Source organism: Erythranthe guttata, chromosome 14 (assembly GCF_056151865.1).
Source record: "Erythranthe guttata isolate IM_541 chromosome 14, IM_541, whole genome shotgun sequence".
In the NCBI taxonomy this organism is placed as follows: domain Eukaryota; kingdom Viridiplantae; phylum Streptophyta; class Magnoliopsida; order Lamiales; family Phrymaceae; genus Erythranthe; species Erythranthe guttata.
In genome coordinates, this window is record NC_142546.1 from 4,303,428 (window position 1) to 4,328,676 (window position 25,249).

General features: G+C 32.5%; 1 protein-coding gene across 1 annotated transcript; it reads right to left on the minus strand.

Annotated features, from left to right (window-relative positions):
• Positions 1 to 2,225: 2,225 nt before the first annotated feature.
• On the minus strand, positions 2,226 to 6,340 carry LOC105960105 (acyl-lipid omega-3 desaturase (cytochrome b5), endoplasmic reticulum). Its single transcript, XM_088814576.1, has 8 exons — positions 5,638 to 6,340; positions 4,625 to 4,714; positions 4,446 to 4,512; positions 4,243 to 4,335; positions 3,961 to 4,146; positions 3,781 to 3,861; positions 3,526 to 3,663; positions 2,226 to 2,752 (listed from the first exon to the last, which is right to left on the minus strand). The coding sequence occupies exons 1-8, from the start codon at positions 6,003 to 6,005 to the stop codon at positions 2,567 to 2,569; spliced, it is 1,209 nt and encodes a 402-aa protein (XP_088670702.1). The 5' UTR covers positions 6,006 to 6,340; the 3' UTR covers positions 2,226 to 2,566.
• Between the last annotated feature and the right edge of the window lie 18,909 nt (positions 6,341 to 25,249).

Genomic DNA, 25,249 nt, shown 5'->3' on the forward strand with positions numbered 1-25,249 from the left:
CAAAGACTTTGAATTCAAAAGTTCTCGTGCTTGAATTTTATTTGAAGATCCATCATATCATGACTAATGCTAGTAAAATATATTATCGAAATTCTCTCTTACGAACTTCTATTACACTTATTCCAGTTTACTTCTTTTTGGGTAATGAAAAAACCTGCAGTTAGCTATATAGGTGCACTGGATAAACATACACTCTTGTATAATAACTTGCAAACCATACGAGAGATGTAAACTACACTAGGCTGATCATGTCCATGTGTGGTAAGTTCGACCTAGCGACCGTTGGCAATTGGAAATAAACCTGGGTCAGTTGACACACGCTCACTTGCTCCAACCGCTAAGCTATTCAAGTTTACTTGAAAAGCTGATGAGTGGTGTTACGTACAATTTTCACGTTTTACGGTTTGCAAAATTCGAATTGCATAAGAGTCTAGAAACCACAAAAAAATAAGTTGTATCTAAAATAAGGTAATGAATCTTAAAATAATAGATAAAACAAGGAATCTTTTGCTAATTGACCCTTCATTTGAACTAAGAGTCTAGCTAGCCTAATTAATTGATGAAGTAATGGTGTCAATTTGTTTCTTTACGAGTATCATGCCCACATACGTTCCTTCCATTGATTAGTGTATAAGTATTATGGTCACAAATAAAGTCAAAGATAATATGACAATATTATTACATTGATTGATTAATTAATTAATTAATGTATGATCTCATCATAAGTAAAGACAACACGACATTACCGATATAACTTATCAAGTGCACTTGCGTATAAGTAAGAGAACATGACATTACCAATATTAGACACCACCTAACTCTTATGCATTATTGCATATCCACTAATAATGGAGTCAGGGCCGCCGGTTCTAAGGGGAGGCAAAGTAGTTATTTGCTTAGGGTCCCGAATTATTTTAAGAATTCGAAGGGCCCTAAAAAATTTATAACGGCCAGTTTTTTTACCGCCTTCAAATCTCGCCTAGGGCCACCAAAATCTCAGAAACGGGCCTGAATGGAGCATGCATGTTCGTGCATTTCTTAATACATTCTATTACTTAATACTTCTTCTGTTCCGTGATAATTATTCTTTTTTAGAAATACGAATTTTTGTTCTATATTATCTATCACTTTGGATTTTCAAGAGGACGTTAAATGGATATTTTCATGTTTTGACCTTATTAATGCAAATCTAAGTATTAACTATTTATAATTACTCCATTTGTCCCATATTATATGTCTTTTTGTGGTGTTTTTTTTTTATCACAAATTATTTGACATTTTAGAGTTCCAATAAAGCATTAATTGCATTTTTATCAATTTTGCCCCTTATCACTAATAACTAGTTAATTGAAAAATAATTAATGACAAGGGTATTTTAGTATTTACTATGTTGTTTTTAATATAATTTATGCATATTTATTGAGTTTCTTAATATGCACGCAACCACCCAAAATGACATATAATATGGGACGGAGGGAGTACATTATTAAATAATCAAGGTTATTTTTGCTTTTTCAATGTGTGTTTCCTAAAAAATCAAAACACGTCTATTGACGTTCTTAATACTTGTGCAAAGCTGAAAAATGAAAGTTAATTAGAAATTGAAAGAGTAAGTTTTCAGATCGAATATCGTTTTGAAATAGTACATAAACTTATTACATCAATAAACTTGTTTGATAGATGAATTCGATGATGGAATTAAAATCCATAGTTGTAATTTTTGGTTGTCTTTTATCAGTTGTGTTGGATTTCAAATCTCTTCCTAATTGTAGTCATTTACAATTCTCATCAATTAAATTCATTTCACAACCACTCATTTCAAATCGTTCAATCCAAGTGCTCCCTTATAATGTTCTCATAGTTTTTTTAGAACTTCTAAAAATTGTCACTAAATATGTATATATTAAGTGACAACATTTCTAGGTTGTCATTAATAATTCTATTTGATGTTACTTAATCATTTTTTATTGTCACTAATAGAAGCGACAATTCTTTGTTACCATAACTATATGGCATTAGTTATCATAACTATATGGGATTAGTGATGTCCTATTAGTTATAACCATAGTGACAATATTTTTCGTATGAAAATTAGTGTTGTCACTAAATTATTTATTTTAGTGTGTTTGATAGAAGAAGAAAACATAAATAGATGCAATAAAACCACATCATATTGATAATAAATTTTTGTCTAGGCAATATAATTAACACTAAAATAAACACAATTAAGCCCAAATGAAATATTCTTCTTGCCAAAAAGGAACAACAAACTCAAAAGCATTACAACACGGTACACATTATTAAAACATAATCCCATTCTACAAAAAAAAAAAAAAAAAAAACAATAAACTTTATTGTTATTTATTACTTTTTTTTTTTCCTCTGATTGGTTTGTGCAAAGACAAACAACATTACTCTAGTCTCTATAACAGAACATCGACTTAACTGAAAGAAACAACTGCATGCGAAAAGACTATTATAACCCTAGAACATGGGAAGATGCATAATAGTAATTGATAAATTATTGATATCTCCATATCAATAAGTAGTGACTGAGTGAGTGACGTCACTCCATTTTTGTAGAGGAGAACTGCTTGTCATCGGTCTGATAGAAGACAACGTCACCGGTATCGCTGACGTAATGGTCGTGCTGGATGCTATCGACCAAGCTTTGTACCAAGTGAATTGGGATCGGTCCCGATTTCTTCGGCTCTCTGTAATATTCCCCTAGTACACTTTTCGCTACCCGAGTCTGCAAAAATAATCATGCAAATCAATTGATTGTAATAATTGATATTATATCAGATCGAAATTAGCATTTTCGAAAGTTCTAATGAAGAATATTTGAGTTGGAATGGCGGAAATCGGAAATTTATTTCCACCCCTAGTGCAACCTCTTTGGGAGACTATTAAAACAAAAAGAGAGGCTTTTAAATTTATTTATGTGATTTGGCTGTAAAAATAAATAAATAATACTCTCTTTTCATAAAGAATTGTCTCTTTTTACTTTTGTACATTTGTACAAGTATAAAGAAACTCAATAAATGTAAATTAATTTTAGAAAAATATATATATATATATATAAAAACTGTCAAGAATAATTTTATAAGTTGAATTAATAAAATTAAAATAAGAAAATATTATATTTACTACAGTATTGAAATCTAATATGAAATAAAAATATATTTGAAAAGTCAAAGTTTTCAAAACTATTGAAAAGGAAAAAAATATATTAGAGATTCTATTATTTAATAGAGAAAAGGAAAATATAGGTAAGCCCAAATTTGTATTTAATTTAGGGGCGATTAGACAAATAGTCTCGGGGCGGCGGCCCCCCTGACATAAGTCATATTCAACTACTCCGCCTACCACTAACACTCTTGTATTAAATGTAACTACTATACTATACTGATCTCGAAAATAGAGCTGTATTATTATTATTATTATAATAAATAAATTAATAAAGATCACGTGAATAGAGTTTTAGAGAGAGAAAGAGGAGAGAGAGAGGGAGGGGGGGCTCACCGCCTCCACCAAGTGGTAGTGCGGAATCTGAGGGAAGAGGTGGTGAATGACGTGGGTCCCAATGTCATGATGTATTTTATTAAACAACCCATAATCTCGATCCACTGTTGTCAGCCCTCCCCTCAAATAGCTCCATTCCTGCATTATTTGCATTTATTCACTTTTTTTATTCCCCTTCAAAAACAAATATCTTCATTTTATTTTATTTTATTTTATTATTATTTTTTTATTATTATTATATATATATATACATACCTCGCCGCGGTACCAGGGTAGCTTCTTCTCGTGACCGTGATGGTGCAGATATGTAACCGCATCCAACCACGCCACAAATATCTGCTCCACATTATTATATTAATAAATTAATTAATTTAAATTAAAAAAATGAAAAAAAATAGAGAGAAATAATAATAATGTTAATTTATTACTCCATACCAAGTAGGGAATTCCGTAAAGCTTGAAGACCAAAAGTGGGCCCACAAAGAAGGAAGCACACAAGAGAAAACCGAGCATGGCAAACCAGCACGTGGTCGACGTCATCACCATTTTCCTCTCGCTCGGCTTAAACAAAGTGCTGTTTGGGTCGAAGTGCGATCCACTCTTTCCTGGGCTTCTGTACCACTGTATTTACCACATGAAATAATTATTAAATATTTATATATATTCATATTAATTTAATTGATTGATTCAATTAAAAAATAAAAATAAAAATCATACCAAATATATTGGGTAGGCAAACAAGGGGAATGGGACTTTGTATCTCAAGAATTTGGTAGAGTAGCCCAATTTCTTGTATATCTTCTCTGGCAACTGCAATTAACATTAATTCAACCAAATTAAAAATAAAATTAAAATCAAATTAAATGACTCAAAAATAATTATTATAAATCAGAAAAAAATATGACGTGGAAGAAGCATACCGGTACCCATGACTCGTCATTCTCGACGTGGCCATGGTTCTGGTGGTGTGTCCTGTGGCTGATTCGCCTGTAATACACATTAAATCAAATTATTAGTTAAATTAATTTATTTATATTTTCTTGAATAATAATATTTTTTATAAATACAAATTAATTAAATTTGTACGAACTAAACTAACCATCCATGAAAAGGTACAAGAATTGAAGAATGGAGGAAGTGTCCCATCACATTATTCAGCGTAGTGCTGTCAGAGAAACTCCCATGGCCACTGCAATTTCACCAAGAAATTCAGATTATATTTAAGGTAAATTAAATATATATATTAAAATTATTTTATTAAATAAAACTTTATTTAACACAATTAACGGAATAGATTCTTGCTGTAATAAGTCCACTGTCACATTAAAATACATCCTTAACAAAACAACCCCATTTTTTCATATTTAATGCAAATGATTGTTTCTTAATGCTTTCATTTGTTTTATTGGAAGCCAATTTCAGCCATGCAAAATTGCAAATACATCAAAAAAAAAAATTCTTTTTTTTTTTTAATTACTATGATATTTTCAAGATCCGGGGTATCAATTTTTTATTCTTTTTTTTTTATAAATTATTTTCCCTTTCTTGGTATTCACAAAAGGGGGGTAACGGCCCCTGCCCCACACATTATTGTTTCATTAATTCATTTTTGTACTTTAACGAAAAAAAAGTAAACCTAATTCTAGTGGTTCATATTGCTATTTCAACTTTTAATATCAAAAATTCACTTTATTAAAAAAGCAAATGGAAAAATTACGGTCACTACCCTTGAGATATAACAAATTACAAAAAAAACCTCTTTTATTTCGATAATTACAATACGTAGCCGAGGGCCTGATTATAATTATCAAAATATGAAGGGTATTTTCGTAATTTGATCTTAATTCAGGGTGGCAACCGTAATTTTGCCAAAAAAAAAACAGTAACAAAATTGAATTTACAAAAATCATGTAAATATGAATAAAAGGAGAGAGAGAAAATTATTAAATGTAATTGAATAAATCAAATATTACCCATCACATTTAAAGCAATAGATTCTAACCACCGGAAAACACCATTATCACAATAAATGCTAATTAAAATAAATTGAATAAATCAACGGCCCGAAAAATCAGGAAAATGCAATTAAAAAAATAAAAAAATAAAAATTACCAGTCATGGCCGAGAACGAACAAGGCCCAAAACATGGTCCCCTGAGCAAACCAATAAACGGGCCAAAAAGCCCAATTATCCAGGTACGCGGCGGCGGCGAGAAGCCCGAGGACGATGACCACATCCTTAACGACGTACGAGCAGGACCACCACGGATTCTTCACCCAGCAATGCGCCGGAATGGCGGCCCGTATGTCGGAGATCCTGAACGGAGGCGGCGCCGCCGGATCGAAACCCTCATCTCCGCCGTTCTCCGCCGGAACCGCCCCCTTCTGAAGGGTTTTCAATCCCTCTCCGTCGGCATTGGCCTCAGCAGCTGCGTCACTGTTCGAGATGGAAAAATGGCGTAGACCTGAAAACACGGCCATCGATTTTTGTGTGATTCAACAACCGACAAATGTTTTCAGTTAGAGAGAGAGGCGTACATATATATATATATATAGAGAGAGAGAGAGAGAGAGAGAGAGAGAGAGAGAGAGAGAGAGAAAGAGGAGAGAGAGGGATTCAGATTTGTGGAGAGGAAATGAATGGAGGAAGAGTGGCTTGTTTGTTGAGTTGAGAAGTGCGCTTTTTTATAGAAGGGATGGAGTGAGTTTTTTATCGACGGCTGGCAATTCATTTTTAACACCTATTCTTTGTGTAGTTTAATACGTGTACATTTCAAACTTTACATTCTCAATGAAAAAAAAAAAAAAAACAAAAAACAAAAAACAATTCAAACTTGACTGCTTTTTGCCCTTTTTTTACATTTTTTTTTCTTTTTAAGTTTTACACGAGGTGGCTCTCATTTTTAATTCATGGGTAAATTTCTTTCACGATATCTGATGTAAGGTCAAATTTCGAAAATTTTGTTCCTGTTTGGACTATTACAAGCATCCATCAACTATAAATTTTCTTAAACGTAAATCATTATGGTTTTAAATTAAATATAATCTTCTAGATTCTGTGAAATATTTTGTAGTTTGTACCCATTTTGTGTAAAAATACAGATTCTAACTGATATTTATAAGTCAAAAAATACATTTTATGATCATTTAGTTTCAAAATATGGAGTTCGAATGGGCTAAAACGAGTACACATTGGAAAATATTGCACATAATCTAGAAGATTCCACTAAATTTGACATTGCAATGACGGACATGTAAGAAGATTCATAGTTGAGGGGTGGTTATAATTACTCAAATATGAGGGGGTTTCGTAATTTGACCTTACCTTAGGGGTGGCCATAATTTACCCTTAATTCTTTTAGTAAATAAAGTTACAAAATATAAAATATTTGGGAAAAAATAATATCAATAATAATTGATGTAGAATTTTTATTTCTGTTTATATACTATACACATACGATAAAACATCGTTAGTTTAATACTCGATTAATTAAAAATCTTGCTTAAATAATAATTTTGGTGGGTTCTCGACTTGGACAACGTGGCAAATTGATAATTAGCTAAATTTATAATGTAATCCATTGACGATAATCTATATATACTTGTCTTTAGTAGAGTTGTGTTGTGGGTCATTGAGATGTTACATGGGGAGATTTGTAACTGTTGATGCGGTGAAATAAGTTATCACTAAACACACATACACGTGAGGGTGTGTATGGTTACGTGCAGATCAACGATTAATAATCATCAAATGTATTTCATCAGATGTAGCATTAAATAAACCTTGTGGTTGAAGCCCCTTCTTCAACCTTTCGTGCTCGCTCAAGATCTCTTGTATTATCACGTTTGAAGATTTATGCCTTGCGTAGTTTGGCCTTCAAGTTGTTTAGTGCTTCGATAGTATTTTCCGTAGCTTTGTATTCAGGGTCGTCCCAAGCTTAAGGCAGGCAAGTGACTTTGGGCCTCCGAAAAATCGAATTTTTCTGGAGGCTCCAATTATATTTGTATATAGATACAAGGGTAACTTTCACCCTTCCCCCTTTACTATGTTTCGATATCACTTTACACCTTTCTACTCTCGTTTGCATCGATTTGCCCTCTTGTAATTGAAAAATTGTCTCAATGTGGCCATTGCCGTTAGTTTTCAGATTTCAACAAAAAAAGTCACCCCTCCTAATTTAAATAATTATTAAAAAATAAAAAATAAATAAATAATAAAATTGTGGCTGCTATCGTTGACTATGCTTTCTCATTGTCTTGGATTTTTTATTATTTATTTATTTTTAATAATTATTTAAACGGTGAGGGGTGACGGTTTTGTAATTTCAGCGTTTAGACTAAACGGTGTTAAGGTCAAATGTTTGACAACTAACAGCAAGGGCAACATTGAGACAAATTTTCAAGTGTGGGGACAAATCGATGCAATCTAGAGTAAAATAGGTAAAATGATACCGAATCAAAGTATTAGGGGAAAAGTGGAATTTACCCTAGATGTAAATACAAAACTCTTCGATAACTGCGTGTACTTCAATTGGCAAAAAATACTCACTTGCACTGCTTTGAAATTTATATACACTCAGTACTTAGATGGTGTTTGCAAAATCTTTTACAAATATATTATGAATTTTTTTTTGCTCATAATCTATTTTTAAGTGTTTGTAAAATGAACTTTTGCTTTTGCTTCTCTTAAATATGCAACTTCAGTTATATTTTGTTAAGCACCCATGACCATGTTTTTTCTATTTAAGTTAATTTTCCATCAAATTTGCAAACACCCCCAACTTTTAGAAATAAGCACTTAAAACCAACTTAACTCATAATCTATAACTTTTACTTTTAAATAAACTTTTGCGAACACCATCTTAACAAGTTAATTTCTTTTTTAAACTTTGATATTTAATTTTTTGTTGAAGCCCTTAAAAGGCCTATTGGATCTAATATTTGTAAAATTTATGCAAATTCATTCACTAGGCAATTTCATGCATTAAAATTTATGTACAATCTGTACATAATAAGTTCTTTCGTTTCTTAGGCTATTGGATCCAATATTTATAACTAATACAAATTCGTACACTAGGGCCTCAATTTTTCAAAGTTAGAAAACGTAGATAGCAAGACAAATATAAAATGGGTTGATTCAGTGGCGGATCTAGACAACATTTTAAGGAGGGGCGAATTTTATAGGAAAAAATAATTTTGGGGATTTCTGGGGCAGCGCCCCAAATGTTTTTTCGGGTTATTCACAAAATATTGCTAAAATAAGTATATATTTATAATTTTGAAGTAAAAATATATATTTTAGTAGTTGTATTTTATATTGTAATAACAAATGGAGAAAGAATATCTATAATTACATAAAAGAATAAAGAAGAAAATAAAAATAGGGGGGGCAAAAACATATATTTGTATAATAGTATGTCAAAAAGTAATAAAAAAAAGTTGGAATATTTTTTTTGGGAGGCGGCTGCCCCCCCCCCCCTTGGTAAATCCGCCACTGGGTTGATTTACATAGTATATATATAGGGAAATAATACGAGGTAATAAAGTTTGACTATGTAACTAAATCCCAACTAATCTAGGTAACCGAATCATAATAGAATCCTAGCTATAATATATAATAATATAATATACTCTAACACGCCCCGGCAGTCGAAATGTGACGAACGTGAAGACTGGACAATCACTTGCTAACACGCTTCCGCAGTCAGAACGAATAAACTTCAAAAGTGAAGACGGGACAGAAACCGCGAAATCCATCAGTGGTGAAATCCTTGGTGAAAATATCTGCCAAATTAATAGAAATAAAATAATAATTATAACATGGAGAGATTTTTTTTTTTTTTTTGAATCGAAAGAGAGATGAAGAATAATTAAAGAAGGATAGAGATCAAAAGAGAGTAAAGAGATTAACCGACTAAGAAGAAGAAGATGTCGGAAAATAATATAACTTAAAAGAGAAGAGTACCACCACTGGGGGAGGAAATTTGGATGGTGTTCATGGATCTCATAGAAAAAGACTTATAGAGTACCATCACCGGGAGGGAGATAATTGGTTTGGTGATCGTCGGCCATGGAGAAGAAGAGAGGCGGCGACTAGGTTTTCGGCTAGATTTAAGCCATGGAAAAGAAAAGAGGAAGAAGAACGGAAAAAAATAGAGAAGAGGGAGAAAATTCGGGTGGTGTTCATGGATAGAGAGAAGAGTACCACCACTGGGAAGGAGAGAATTGGTTTGGTGGTCGCCGCCATCGAAAAGAAAGGCGGCTAGGTTTTCACCGCCATGGAGAAGAATTGCGGCTAGGTTACAAAACCAGGTGCTCTGATACCATATAGGAAGAATAGAATTGGAGAAGGAGAAAAATAATAATAAGTAATAGAAACCCCCATCGTATTACGGGTTGATTTACATGGAATATAACTAGAGAAATAATACGAGGTAATAGAGTTTGACTAGGTAACTAAATCATAACTAATCTAGGTAATCGAATCATAATAAAATCCTGATATCCTATAATATCTAATAATATAATATACTCTAAACGTGTATATATATATATATATATATATATATATATATATATATATATATATATATATATATATATATATATATATATATATATATATATATATATATATATATATATATATATATATATATATATTATTTCCGGAAGTGAAAAATCTATATTGATTTTCAAAAGTGCCAATTTTTGTATTAGAGTCGACCGTATTCGAAAATTTCAATTTTTAGTCACCGGAAATACAAATACAGTACACCCTCGATAAATTAATACTCGATAATATTAATAACCTCGATTAAATAATAGTTTCTCTCAATCCTGACTCGGTGAAGACGTATTAAATTATTAACTCGATAATTAATAATTCGCTAAATTAATAAAATTTCCCTCTAGACTATATTAATTTATAGAAGTTTAACTGTAATTTTTTTTTGAGTAATTTTTTAACTGTAAATTATAATATTGATATTAAAAGTGAAATATTCGGAAAACAAGTTGGAATTTTTGGACTTATTTTCAGATTTTTGGGAATTATTTTCGGTATACTTGTACTTTCAATTATGATATGATCTATAGGTTGTATTATAATGTATCACATTCATCATCTATTAATGGATTTTAAAGATATTATACAAGGGCTCTTTGATAACTCCCAAAAAATTTATTAATAGCTATACGTTCAATTCAGGGATAATTACATTTTTGGTTTTTCATGTTTGGGCCGATTTCACTTTTGGTCCCCCTTGTTCCAAAGTGAACAAAGTTCACCTCCATGTTTCCATTTTGTACACTTTTCGTCCACTCCGTCACATGGACGTTAGAAACTAACAGAAAACACTATTTCTGGGGTAAAAATGAAATTTAATATTGTTTTGGGGCTACAAAACAATTATAACTTTAAAGTACAAGTTGTAATTTTTTTTATAATATTGAGGGCTCGTTCGGTTACCTATATTGGATTAGATTGGATTAGATGAGATTGGATTAACCCCCTACTGACTAATTAATTATTTAGTCAATAGCATGTTCGGTATCTTAGATTAGATCTTCTATTAAATTTGTTAAATTTAGTTACTATATATGAATTGTCTATAAAACCACTTAGTTTAAAATAATACGATATGATTTTAAGGATAAAATTGTCCTTTTCCTTTCTAATCACCCTCTATTAAATTAATCTCTGGGGGAGGGGTGCTACTAATTTAATGCAATAGTAGCATCTAATAGCGGGCTTTGATTTTAGTAGCGGGTTTAAAAAAGTGTGAATCTTGTCAACCGAACGTGTTATTAGCCCCTACTATTTAGTCAGTAGCACCTTATAGCAGTAACCGAACGAGCCCTGAGTATAAGAAAAGTTGAATAATATTTAATTTTCACAAACAAAAGAAAATATATATATATATATATATATATATATATATATATATATATATATATATATATATATATAATACATTTAAAAACTCGCCCCCGACCCCGGAGACGACGGAATATTCCGGCGACACCTCCACCACAACTCATCGGCGGCCCGCCGCCCGGGAGGCGGTTCCTCCCCACCGGAGAAAAGCTTTTGGAGAAGCTCCGAGAGATGGACATTGCCAGAGACAGGTTCAGGCTCGACAGTCTGACACCGGCGGAGGCGTCGCCGCCGTCAGGGGAGTTTGACGGTGAAGGACGCTGTGAAAATTCTCAAAATTTCCCAGCTGGAGACGATGAAGTTGAGGCTGAGGCAGATTCCTGGAAATCTGCGGTCAAGATTGCTCGAGCACATATCAACGGCTAGAATTCGCCAAAATGCTTGACCAATCCGGAACAGTAATTGTTCTGGAACATCGTTTTTTAATGTATTATATATATATATATATATATATATATATATATATATATATATATATATATATATATATATATATATATATATATATATATATATATATTTCCTTTTTTTTTTTGCATTTTGGTTTGTGAAAATTAAATATTATTCAGTTTTTTTATACTTAATATTATAAAAAAAATATTTACAAATAGTACTTCAAATTTATAATTGTTTTGTAGCCCCAAAACAATATTAAATTTCATTTTTACCCCATAAATAGTGTTTTCTGTTAGTTTCTAACGTCCATGTGACGGAGTGGACCAAAAGTGTACAAAATGAAAACATGGAGGTGAACTTTGTTCACTTTGGAACAAGGGGGACCAAAAGTGGAATCGGCCCAAACATGAGGGACCAAAAGTGTAATTATCCCTTCAATTCATATTTCATTCTTTAATATAAATCCATGCTTATTTCCCTTTCTTAATAATTTTAAAATTGTCATTTCACTATTTTCTTCCCACTCACCCAGCCTTATATTCATTTTTCCTATTTCTTTTATATAATTTTTTTATTGATTTTCAAAATAAAAAAAAAATCTTCTTTTTTTAACATTTTTTTCCTCTATGTGAGGTATATTAATCAACTACGATATTAATTGACTAAGGGCATTATCAATTAACGAACTAATTGCTAAAATTATGGTTGAATAATGAATTGACTATTAAAAGTAACAAAAACAACTGTAATGCCGTCAAAGAAACCCAACACAATTCAACAAAAAAATCCACACAATAACCAACTGAAACAAATAACAAAACCAACTACAAAAAACGAAAAACAGCTATTTTTTTGCAAAACAACGAATATACAAAATTGTATTAATTTATACAAATTGGATGATGGATTGACAGTGACAGAACAAAAACACACCACCGCTATACCCCAAGTCCAACTACATGTGGCAAAATAGGTAATCAATATCAAAAACTGTATTAAAAAAAAGTATCGATTAACATTAATCGACTACTGCACATAGTTGATCAAACATTAATCGACTACTGAACGTAGTCGATTACGAGTCCAACCTGCACAAATTTTCTCTACCAACGTCGTTCTCCGCCATGTATATCCAAAAAACCCTAGATCTACTCCCCATCGTGCCCACACCACACCATCACCATCCCCACCTTCATTGACAATGGCCCCAACTCAATCTAGCCAAAAATCCTAGATCTACCACCATTTACTCCACCATCAGCCTTGTTAATACCACTCGGTCCCGCACCTGCACCACCATGAGTGTCACCACCACTACCACCACTATTTCCTCCAAAAGTATTCACTCTCATCTAGACCATCGCCTACGCCACTGCCAAAACCCGCAAATATATGGAAAGACGCCGTCTACAATCGCCCCCTCGGCCGACACCTTCAGATTCGTCGGGTGTTCCGGCGCCGTATTTTGGCGGTGTGAGAAAAGAGAGAAGAGAGGAAAAAAAAGGAGAAAAGAGAAGAGGGAAGAAATAAGGAGATATAAAAGAATAATGAGTATGATTTAAGAGGGTATATTGGGCAATTTAAATGTGTGAAAAATGTTATATAAGGCAAAGGGATTTTTTCAAATTATTATTTGGAGAAGAATCAACCTCACATAATTTTCCCAAATAAAATGGGTAATTTTCCCAAATGAGATGGGTGCTACTAATTTTCCCTTCATACAAACGAAAAAATGACTAGATTTCATGAACCTCTATTTATTTTTGTACAAGAAAAGTTAACTTGAGTGGGTTGAATAAAAAAACTTGTGTAACATTCTTTGTTGTTTCATAAGTAACAAAATGGCTACATATTGTACCACATTTTCAAGGAAAAAAAATTAACTACTAATATATTTTTTTATACAATTATTATCGTTCCTTAGTAATATTTATGTTTTTATTCTTAGGTTTTCACTTAGTTTAATAGCACTGCATAAGTGTTAAACCTATAATTCCTATAAAAATTATATGATTATTTTAGTGATAAAATATTATTCAATATAATTTTTTTTTTCAAAAATTATAAAGATAATAATTTCTTCCATATTTCACATGTCTATCATTTTTATTAAAAATGTATCCAATACTTTCGTAGAAGAATAATATTTTTTGGGTAAGTCGCAATTTAAGTCCATGGAACGGTACTTATTCGCAAATACGCCAACTCTAAAATATCGTCTACCAAAAGGGAAATCAACACTATCAAAGCCTAAAGTACCCCTTAAAATATAACTTGTCCAATTTCAAACCTAATTTAATCACTACTTTACATTGACCTCAATTTTAATAAATATTGTATATTGACCCCATTTTTACCAAATTTTGACCTGACGCCCTCATTGCGAATTTGGGATGTTTAAAAGGGTTAGAGTTAGTTTTGTTACATATGGTGCACTTAGTTTTGTTACATTGGACAGATGAGTTTATCGCAAAACAAAAAAGTTGAATGTTCCATTTTAAATTAAGTAGGGTTTCATGTCTTGCGTTTTTTGTCACTTGCCCAATATTTTATCGTATATGTAACTGATGCTTTAACCATTATTTTGTAAAATATACGGAAGAAAGATTTTTTTAATGAGGATAGTTATTGTTCCCTGCAAGGTGACTCAAACTGGTGACCAAACATTTCCTAGGTGCAAAGTGTTTACCAACAGACTACCTTATCTTGTTTTGAAAGATGTTTTTAGGGATTAGACATCTATCAATTAAAAAATGGTACACCGGAAGAATTTGAATACAATGATATAACTAGTACATTCATAAAAACTTTTGGCAAAGTCGCAAATATTATTACTCCATTTGTTTCATAATAACTGTAGTTTTTAAAAAATATTATGTTCCATATTACCTGTCATTTCAAATTTCCAATACTACATTAAATGCATTTTTTTCCTGTTTTAGCCTCATTAATTTAACTATAAGTATAAACTCTCTTTTATCACATCATTAAATAATCAAGGTTATTTTAGTCTTTCTAATGTTTTTTTTTTCTAAAATCAACACATTTATTGAGAATGCTAATACTTGTGCGAAACTAAAAACGACACTTAATAAGGAACATATTAAGTATTATCTATATTATATAATAAGATAAAATTTAATGTACTTATATCTCTCCATTGCTACACACATACATTATAAGTTGAAGTGCATGAAGGGGCAAGACCTCGACGAGGAAGATCGAAAGTGTGGCATAGGGACCAGCGAATCACCCCAACAAATGGATCCAATGCAATTTTATTTTTATATACTTTTTTTTATAAACTATTAGAGCATCTCCAACCATGCCATATAAAAAATGGCTTCCTAAAATTAATAGTATTTTATCAAACTATTTTAAACACTTAACTCCAACCATGCTATCTATATATTCGTTTGACGAAGGATTACGCAGCTAACCATATAGGTGTATTTGGTAAACATACAAGTAATTATGTGTCAATTGCATTATGTTCGAATTCCCTTTACACAATATCTCTTGTATAGTTTGCAATTCACGAGTATACATTTACCCAATACACCTGTATGGTTGGCGAAATTCATTATCATTATTTTACCAAAAAACGAAATCTCTCGCCCCCAGGGCCCCCATCCCTTGGCCCGACAAGTATTTGATGGAGGAATGTAAATTAAGGTAACTCAACGGCCCATTAAGGTAGCGGACCCGAACTTGATGCCCATAAGGAACCAACCCTCATTGGAGTTGAAATTCCCACACTGCAGACCAACTTACCACCCCGGAACCAGTTGAGCTACACCCATGTGGTATTGCGAAATTCATTATCATTAGTGTATTTAACCACCTTGTATTAATTATTAGCAATTTATGGTGGATTTCTATTTTTGTCGACATTAATGAATAAATTATAAAATAATTTTAAATGTCCAACAAATAATATTATGGCAAAAATGCTATCAATATTTATGTTAATATCTTACCTAACATGAATTGTTCATAAAATTAAGTTAGAGAATAATGTTTCTTAATACGAGTTACATCATCACTAATGAATACATTCAAAATAGGTTGCGATAGCAAAAAAAAAGATAACTAATTTTAGTTAGTAATAATTTATTTGCATAGTATCTTATATATATATATATATATATATATATATATATATATATATATATATATATATATATATATATATATATATATCTGTAAAAGTGTTTAATATTTATTTTTTTCTAAATTAGAAATTCAAAAAATAAGGTGTTGGAGGGCTTATAAGTTACAAGATTTAAAAAAAAAATACATATACCTTATCATTTTTTGTTTAAAATATTCGAATCAGTAAAAATAACTTATAAGCTTGTTATTCAAACAATTCTAAAATTTAATTTCAACTTATCACCTTTTAAAGTATCTTATCAAATATAAAAACTTATCAGATATTTAAATTGAATTAACCAAACACCCTATGAATCATTCCAAAAATTCATTTGGATGAGTCTACAACGACTCGATTTTGCATCTCTCACAATTTTGTCGGCCAAAATTAAAATGGCACACTTTCCTACTTACATATAATCAACCTCTCCTTTAATATAAGTTGGTAGACTGTATCGATCTTTCTTCTATTTATAATTAATATTATTTTGTTTTTGAAGAATCCTATTTGTTATTGTTGAATAACCATCGAATTACATTTGAAGTCTTGCACTAGAAATATTTGAAACGAGTGGTTGTGGAATTCGAACTCAAGACATTTTCATTTAGTTTGACTCTAATGCCATGTTGAATAATCATCTCAACTAAAAGTTTAAGCTGATAGTGAAATGTATCTTTTAATATTAATATGTTCAATAGTTATATTTAGCAAGGTTGTAAAAAGCGGTAATCGGGTCGGAGGCGGTCAGGGACCGACTCACGATTAATCGGTGCGGCGGTGATAATCGGTGATAAATCGAAAATAAATCGGTTTTTAAAATTTAATATAATATATTTCTAAATATTATTTATAAATACTCAAAACATATATAAAAAGATATTTAAACATAGTTATATCTCCATCATGTATATATCCTAATAACATAATAAAAGTTTAATAATAATAATAATAATAATAATAATAATAATAATAATAATAATAATAATAATAATAATAATAATAATAATAATAATAATAATAATAATAATAATAACATCATAATTCGTAAATATTCTTATAAAATCAAATGACAATTTTTTTGAATTTACATTTATTCTTGAACATTCCTGTCATACATCATTAGTTATTTAACAATAACAGTTAACATAAACAAAATAAAGCATAAACTCATATTTTTTTTTATTAAAATCCGAAGTTTTATTTTGAATTGTAAACAACCGATTTTTGGCCAATTTTTGCCACCGGGTTTGATCCGCCTTAAAGGTTTGACCACCTCGGACCACCTAAAACTGTCTCACAGGAAAAAAACCGATTTTTCAAACATTTATACTATAATTGTAAAGGTTTTGGACCGTCTCCCCTCGAAGACCGATTAATCGGCCGCCTCGGCCGAATTTTAGAATTGTGATATTTAGTGAGTGATATTTTCTCTCTCCGTAGGTGCAGAACTACAGTAGTGGGGAGACAAGGGTAAAATAGTCATTAGACGTGTACTTTAGGTCGTGTAGGAATTCGTGCCAATGGCCAAAGGAATATACTCTTTCCACTAAAGAATAAAAGTCATTTTTCTGGGTTTCTTCCTTTTCAATTTTCCTACAGTAATTAATCAGGGATAAAACAAGAAAATAATGTAGAATACATTAAATAAGGATACAATTTTCAGTTGGTGCTCATATAACCATTTCTTTTACAGGAATGAGTAACCACATTTTCACTTATGATTTTTAATTCTTGAAAAATATTTCATATTATAATTGTATCTGATAATCAAATTGTGATTGAATTATCATTTATGATGCGGGATCACTTAAATAGTAGTTCGAATGATCTTCGAATTGAAAATCAATTAACTCAAAATGTGGTTTAATTCTCGACCTTTGTGATTGATTGGTAGAGCGTACGTCATCGCATACCAGACGATTATAATATGATATTAAAGGCAAATACCATGTATAGAAACGATGAAATTTTATAAATTTTCATGTAAACCGATCGAGGAGAGTGATGTATATGTAAAGGTGATGATAAGGGATGTAAAGTAGGCCAACCTCGAGTCGAGCTTGACAGATTCGGCGATCTCCAACTTGAGCTCATCATGCTTTAATTTATCGAGCTCATTTTGGTTTATTTAACTTTTTTTTTTTTGTATATTTCTACATTGATATTATTGATGTTATATTATTATTAATAAATATAAATAAAAAAGAACTGAAAATAAATACGTTACAATGCATTTTTATATATTTTATTCACTATTTGTATTTAAATAAATAATAATTAAAAAGCTCGCGAGCCCAGAAATAAGTAAATTTAGGCTCGAGCCAACTCAACTCGTTTACGCCTCTAATGATGATTGGGGAATCCTAATTTGTACAATGTGACGTGTGATCAATACTACCCTAAGCTCTGGTTAACTTAGGTTAGGTTTTCTTTTTCCAGCTTGCACCAAAAAGTGAAATTTCTCGTAATCCCTTCCTTTGGTCCGACATATTTTTTTGTGGAGGAATGTAACAATGCTCTATTTTATTATATGAATGCATAAAATAAAATATGAGAATAAATTTCGCATGTGTCCCCCCACTACGGATTCTATTATATTGCTACAAGGACAACATTTTTGTTTGTTTGATATAAGTCCTCCTTGTTTTATGTATCTTCTTATTTCACGTGAACACCGCGCAAAACCACTAATCAGCTCCATATAATAAACAAATATATATATATATATATATATACATATATATATATACTCACAAAATACACGCATACATATGTATAGTAACATACACATACAAAAACACACGCACACACACACTAAAAAACAAAATTAAAAAAATCACTAAAATACACTACACTTTCTGAAATTTTCAGTCACACGTAATGAAAAAGAATCACATATAAATAGAGACACACACACACACAATCAGTCTCAGATACAGACTGACAAGCACAAATTTATGTGCACAAATACAAAAAATACATATACAAAGACACTCTCTCTCACACACAAAATATATAGTGTCACTCATATACTACATAATGTGCTTATGTGCACACGTGGCCGGGCACACAAATATACAACCCAACGGGTGGGTAAGTAAAATATTTGTAGAATTATTTAAAATAGAATAAATTTTAACCATAATATTTTATATTCTAAGGAAATATGGACAAATATATAAATTTACATCGAAGTGCGTAGAAAAAAAAAAAAAAAAAATTGTAGGGGTCAAAACACATATTTACAAAAACATATGGGGCTAACATCTAAATTTACAGAATATTATGGGAAAAAAAAAACATTTTTTTATGTTGGGGCCCACAACCACGGCCCCCTCGCCCCTCTTTAGGCTGCTAGTGCTTGCACACACGTATACAAATAAAAAAACAAGTTACACAATCATCTACACTAATATGAGAGTTTATACAAAAAGCTTAATTAACAAATTACAATTAACTTTAAAGAAAAGCATTGATAGAAATTAATGTTTAATTAGAGAGCTTAGCAAAGACATTTGCATTTGAAGTAGTTTTAATGGAGAGTTTGCATATAGAGTTTAATTATGTCCAAAAACTGGAGATAAGGGAACTTAGGGGAAATGTGTAAATTTTAAAATTATAGGGTGTATATATATATAAATATGTTATATAACATATATAACATTTTCTTTATGTATACATTTTTTTTTATTTCCATATAAATATATAAAAAATAAATAATATTACCAACTATCAGTTGACAATTAATCATTATATCATGTAAATAATTAGGGAAGCAACAAAAGTATTTGAAAATTCGCTATTCAAACATGTTTCTAACTTGTAGAAATTGCAAAATGACCCATAAGATGCCCGACAACTGACCTTGAGTGTCGGACACTGTTGGGCGAAAACCTACACGCAAGTGCACGTATCGTACAAGTAATATAGTGAACTATTAAGTCCGGATATCGAACCCACAGGGAATATTTAATTACTTAATCCTAGACGCTAAATTCTACCAATTATTATCAAGCCCACCCTACACAGTCGAATTTTAGAGAAAATTAACTAAATTAAACTAAATTAATAGCAAGCAAAAACAAGAAAGCAATTTAAAACGAAGATTTAATCAAGATAAGCAAGCCTAGGATTTTATTCTTCCCCCTATGTGATTATTACTCCCCCAATTCCTTCAATTATGCAAGCAATTAACCCGGATTATTAACCTGAGATGCTAAAATAATCATAACCCGCTTCCGCGTGTATTACGATTCTAATACTCTAGATTCAATTACTATATTCCTATGCAATTAATTCTAGAACACAGCATTAAGCACAAATCTCAATAATGGCTACCTAAGAGATTAACTATATTCCTATGTTAATACCACAAAGACTCTTCTACCACAGTTCTAATTATTAACCCGATCTTCCGATTCATGCGATTAACAATAACATAAAAGCACATAAGTTGATCAAGTTCATGCACTTAATAAAACAAGTAGAAGAAATAATCCGGAATTAAAACTTGCATAAAATCATAGAATTGGGTTCATAAATCCCACATAGGGTTCCAAATAAAATCCTAGAAATAAGTAGTTTAGCTACTCATAATTAAATCAAAAACGCAAATAAAATAAATCATAGACGATAAATCTTTGCTTGGAGTCTTCGAATTCTTCGTTATTGCTTTGTTGCTCTTGAAATTGCGTAAAAAGATGGATTCCTAATTGTGTGCTTGGCTTGGTCTTATATAGGGTGAAAAACTTGGGGAAGAAGGCAGTTTCCTTGTACAATTAAGATTCCTTCACTGCGCCAACTCGCCCATCCGGACGGCCGTGTGAGATTTATGCCTAAAATCCGCACGGCCGCGCGGTCTATTCTCCAGAATTCTGCTTTTTTCACTTTTGGCCCATATTTTCTCCAAAATTGCAGTTTTGACCCCATACTTTTCCAATTCTTCAATTTGTACCTAAAATACAATAAATCAACTTCTTAAGCACCAATTATCGTTAAAACACACCAAAAGCTCAAATAAAAAGATACGATAAAGTGTAAAAATATACACTTAACACACCCCCAAACTTGAACTTTTGCTTGTCCTCAAGCAAAAATCTACCAATAAGCAAATAACTCAACGATAACATCTCATCACATAGATCAATGATCAACTTCACGTTTTCAGAACTTGTAATTATAATGACAATTCCTTAGACATTCGCAAGCTCAAAATTCAACAACACTTAGTCACTCACCATTACAAAAAACCACAAATCATACAATTGCTTCAAGTATCCCATATTTGCAAGTTAAAAATAGAGAAAATTTATACTTACATGCATATGCTTGACTCCAAATACTCACCAAATTATTCTACTCTACTAATATCGAACATTAAGCTATTGGGATCATTGGGGCTTTGTGGCTTTCAATTGTTAGGCTCTTTGGTTCGAGGTAGGAAATATGGGTATGTGTGGCTATTCTTCTTGAATTTAGGTGATTACGCCAAAATTTGAAAGACAGGCGTTTGAAACAATGAATTCACCTATACGGACTTTAATAAACTCGATTCTCAAAAGTTCAAAAGTCTCCACTTTTGCTTTTGAGGCAATGGATCGAGTTTTCAAAAATAATTCAACAACTAGTCCTTATTTCTCCCTTCTAGTCTCTTCTTCTTCTTCTTTTTTTTTTTTTTTTTTTTTTTTTTTTTTTTCTTTTTTTTTTTTTTATATATATATATATAGAAGCATAGATATTTGTCTTTTTTTTTTTTTTTTTTTTTTTTTTTTTTAATTTTTTTTTTTTTTTTCGAAGAAGAAGAAGGACCTTAAGAAAAATTTCGACTGAACTTCCAAGGGGTAATTTTCAAGAATCTCCACCTATTCTACCTTACACATTGGCTAAAAGAAAGAACACCTTTTCTCCGAGGCTCAAATCAAGGTTCTAAGGATAATTTCGATAAAAAGGTCGGCTTGAAAGGCTCAAACGGTTCAAAGAAGGCCCAAATCATATCCCAAATCACTCACTACTCAATACTTCGTATCATATATTTCCTAGGGTGAGTTCTAAAACCGAACATAGCATGATATAGCACAAATTAATTCCAAATTTAAAATACAAAACATTCAACCAAAGCAATGCACAAAATGTGATTCCTAGCAATCATTCGCTTCTAAGTCCCATTGAATCGAAAGCTAAACAAACATCAAATCCTTATCACACAAAACAAGCAATCTCATCATCAAACATTGATCATCTCTCATCATCATAAATCATCGATGCATTCGACTCAAGCAATTTTTTTTTTTTTTTTTTTTTTTTTTTTTTTTTTTTTATATTCCGGAAAAACGAGAAAAACAATAAAAACGAATAAAACCTAATGCATGCAAACTAAAACAATTAAGCACAAAAATAACATGTTTTTCACCCCCAAACTTATAATTTTCGTTGCCCTCAACGAAATTAGCACAAAGTTTAAGGATAGAAAACACCTGATTTAGTCGGGGTCGATGTGATCGGGGTGCTCCTCCCTCGCTCTCTCACGCTCATCTTCATCGGCGGCTCGGACACGGGCTCAAGAATGGGTGCCGGCGGATGCCGGCTCGATGCACTCGGGCGTGCCTTGAAAGATGAGATTTTGAGGAAGTTGATTCGACTCTCTAGCCTCCCTGTCAATACCAACACAAAATAAGAATCGGAGAGTGTGTGAGTGAATTATGTGTGTGGAATCGAAGAATTTTTGGAAGAGAAATTCAAAAAAAATTCGAAAATTTGTGTGTGGGAGATAGAAAGAAGGAAAGAGGAGGGTTTAAGAAAAAAAAATGGGGGAGAAAATCGAATTTTCGAAAATTTAAAACATCCCCTGTTGAGTTCGGACGGCCGTCCCATTTTGCAGCCAATTTTCTCGGACGGCCGCACCGTTTCCCGAAATTGGGCAGAAGCCGGTTTTCCCTTCGGACGGCCGTGCGGGATTTTGTGAAGAAATCCGCACGGCCGCACCAATTGGCCAATTTGGGCAGTAGCATCGTCCGCTTCTCAGACGGCCGTGCGAGATTCCAAGTCTTTTTCCGCACGGCCGTGTGAAAAGTTTCAATAATTGCATTTTAAGGCCCTGAAAAATAAAAACTTGTTATTAGTGACCCTGAAACTTTTTAAATAATAATTTTTTTTTTTTTTTTTTTTTTTTTTTTTTTTTTTTCGTGGCCGCTCGACTCGACTCTCGACTCACGTTTTCGGCCCTGAAAAATAAAATTCAAATAATAAATTAGAATGCATGCTTATGATACTAAAAACGAAACGAAAAATGAAAGAAAAAATACGAAAAACAATAAGGCTCGGGTTGCCTCCCGAGAAGCGCTAAGTTTAAAGTCTTCAGCCGGACGTTGCTTCTTTAATTTCAAGCAAAAGTGACCGAAGTCACTTGGCAATCTTCACTCGCTTCCTAATACGGTTTGAGCCGGCTCCGTTTTACGTTGAACGTACGATTTGAATCGCGCTCCTTTATTTTGACCACCTCGTGCGGAAGAGTTTCTTGGACAATAAACGGCCGCGACCACTTTAATTTGCACCTCCTTGGAAGTAACCAAAGACGGGATTTGCACAATAACACCAATTGTCCTTTGTGCAATTCCTTTTTGATTTTCTCCTTACGACCACAATAGCTTGACTCATCCTTCTCTCGTGACTTGCTCGAGCTTTTGGGTGGCAACATCTTCCTTGCATTCTCATCGTCGTTAAGACCTCGACTCGTATGATTTTCTCTCGGAGGATTTAAAATTGAGTCCATAAAGTAAACTTGCTCCTTCCGATTCCCGTTTCCGCCATCATCTCCTGCACTCAAAGATGCTTTCCCATTGTCCAAGTGCAAAACATCAAATTTTTCATTATTTGTAAAATCCATAAGCTCAATAGCAAAACAATCATTATTATCACATGGATTTTTATTAGCACTAAAAACATTGAATTTGATTGTTTGATCATGCACAGTCATTGTAAGATCACCACTAGCACAATCAATGAGAGTTTTCGACGTGGCTAAAAACGGTCTCCCTACGATAAGAGGTATCTCCCTATCCTCATCTATATCTAGTATCACGAAATCAACAGGGAAGATAAATTTATTGACTTTCACTAGCACATTCTCTAAAATACCTTTTGGGTAAACTAAAGATCTATCGGCTAATTGAAGAGTTATAGCCGTCGGTTCAATTTCTCCTAACCCAAGATTTTTAAAAGTAGAGTACGGCATAAGATTAATGCTAGCGCCTAAATCAATGAGCGATCTAAAATTTTTACCTCCTATAGTACAAGGAATAGTAAACTTACCTGGATCGCCGAGTTTTTGTGGAAGAGGCCGAGTAAGAATTGCACTAATTTGCTCCGTGAGTTGGATCATCTCGTTCCCTTGCAATTTCTTACTTTTCTTCACGAGGTCCTTGAGGAACTTCACCCACTTTGGCATCTTTTGTAGTGCTTCAATGAAAGGAATATTTATGCGAATTTCCTTCAACTTGTCCAAAAATCTTTGATATTCGGCATCGAGCTTCTTCTTTATAAACTTTTGAGGATAAGGAATAGGAGGGACTTGTGAAGGCACCGTCGATGGTGGCTCGTCATGAGATGATTCTTTTTCCTCATTCTTTTTCGGCTTCTCGATTACCGTGCTTCTCTTCTCTTTTCGTGGGGCTTCCTCCAATTGCTTACCGTTCTTCAAGGTGACTGCTTGGCATGTCTCGACCTCGATCTTTTTCGTTAGCAATCTTTGTGGATATGGGATCGGCTCGACCCATTCGGCTACAGTGACTTGCGGCTTGATTTGAATTTCTTCCCTTTTTTCGCTCTTGACATCGATAGCTTGGCACGTCTCGAACTTTTGATTTCGAGGATCTTCCGTATTCGATGGCAATGCTCCCGGCGGGCGGTTCTCTTGCTTCAAAGCTAATTGAGCGAGTTGATTCTCCAAATTTCGCAACGAGGCTTGGGTAGCGTTCATGAATTGGGCCAATATCTCATCCGTGTTTGATTTTTGGGCCGGTGGATTGTTGCCTTGATAGCTTTGTTGAGGAGGGGCTTGATTTTGGAATTGACCTTGAGGTCTTTGATATCCTTGGCCTTGTTGATTTCCTCCATATTGCCCTTGTGATCTCCACCCTTGATTTTGGAATTGGCGAGGCGCATTGTTGACGTAGTTGAGCGACTCCACATCTTGTTGGCATTGGAGCGTGTAGTGATTTCCACTGCAAATTTCACAAC

Bases quoted from the DNA above. Each gene is read 5' to 3' on its own strand.
- LOC105960105 (XM_088814576.1), bottom strand. From the start codon at position 6,005: ATGGCCGTGTTTTCAGGTCTACGCCATTTTTCCATCTCGAACAGTGAC. The intron at 4,715-5,637 runs GTAATTTTTATT...GTGAAATTGCAG, and splicing joins TTCGTTCTCGGCCATGACTG to TGGCCATGGGAGTTTCTCTG. The intron at 4,513-4,624 runs GTTAGTTTAGTT...TGTGTATTACAG, and splicing joins CTTGTACCTTTTCATGGATG to GCGAATCAGCCACAGGACAC.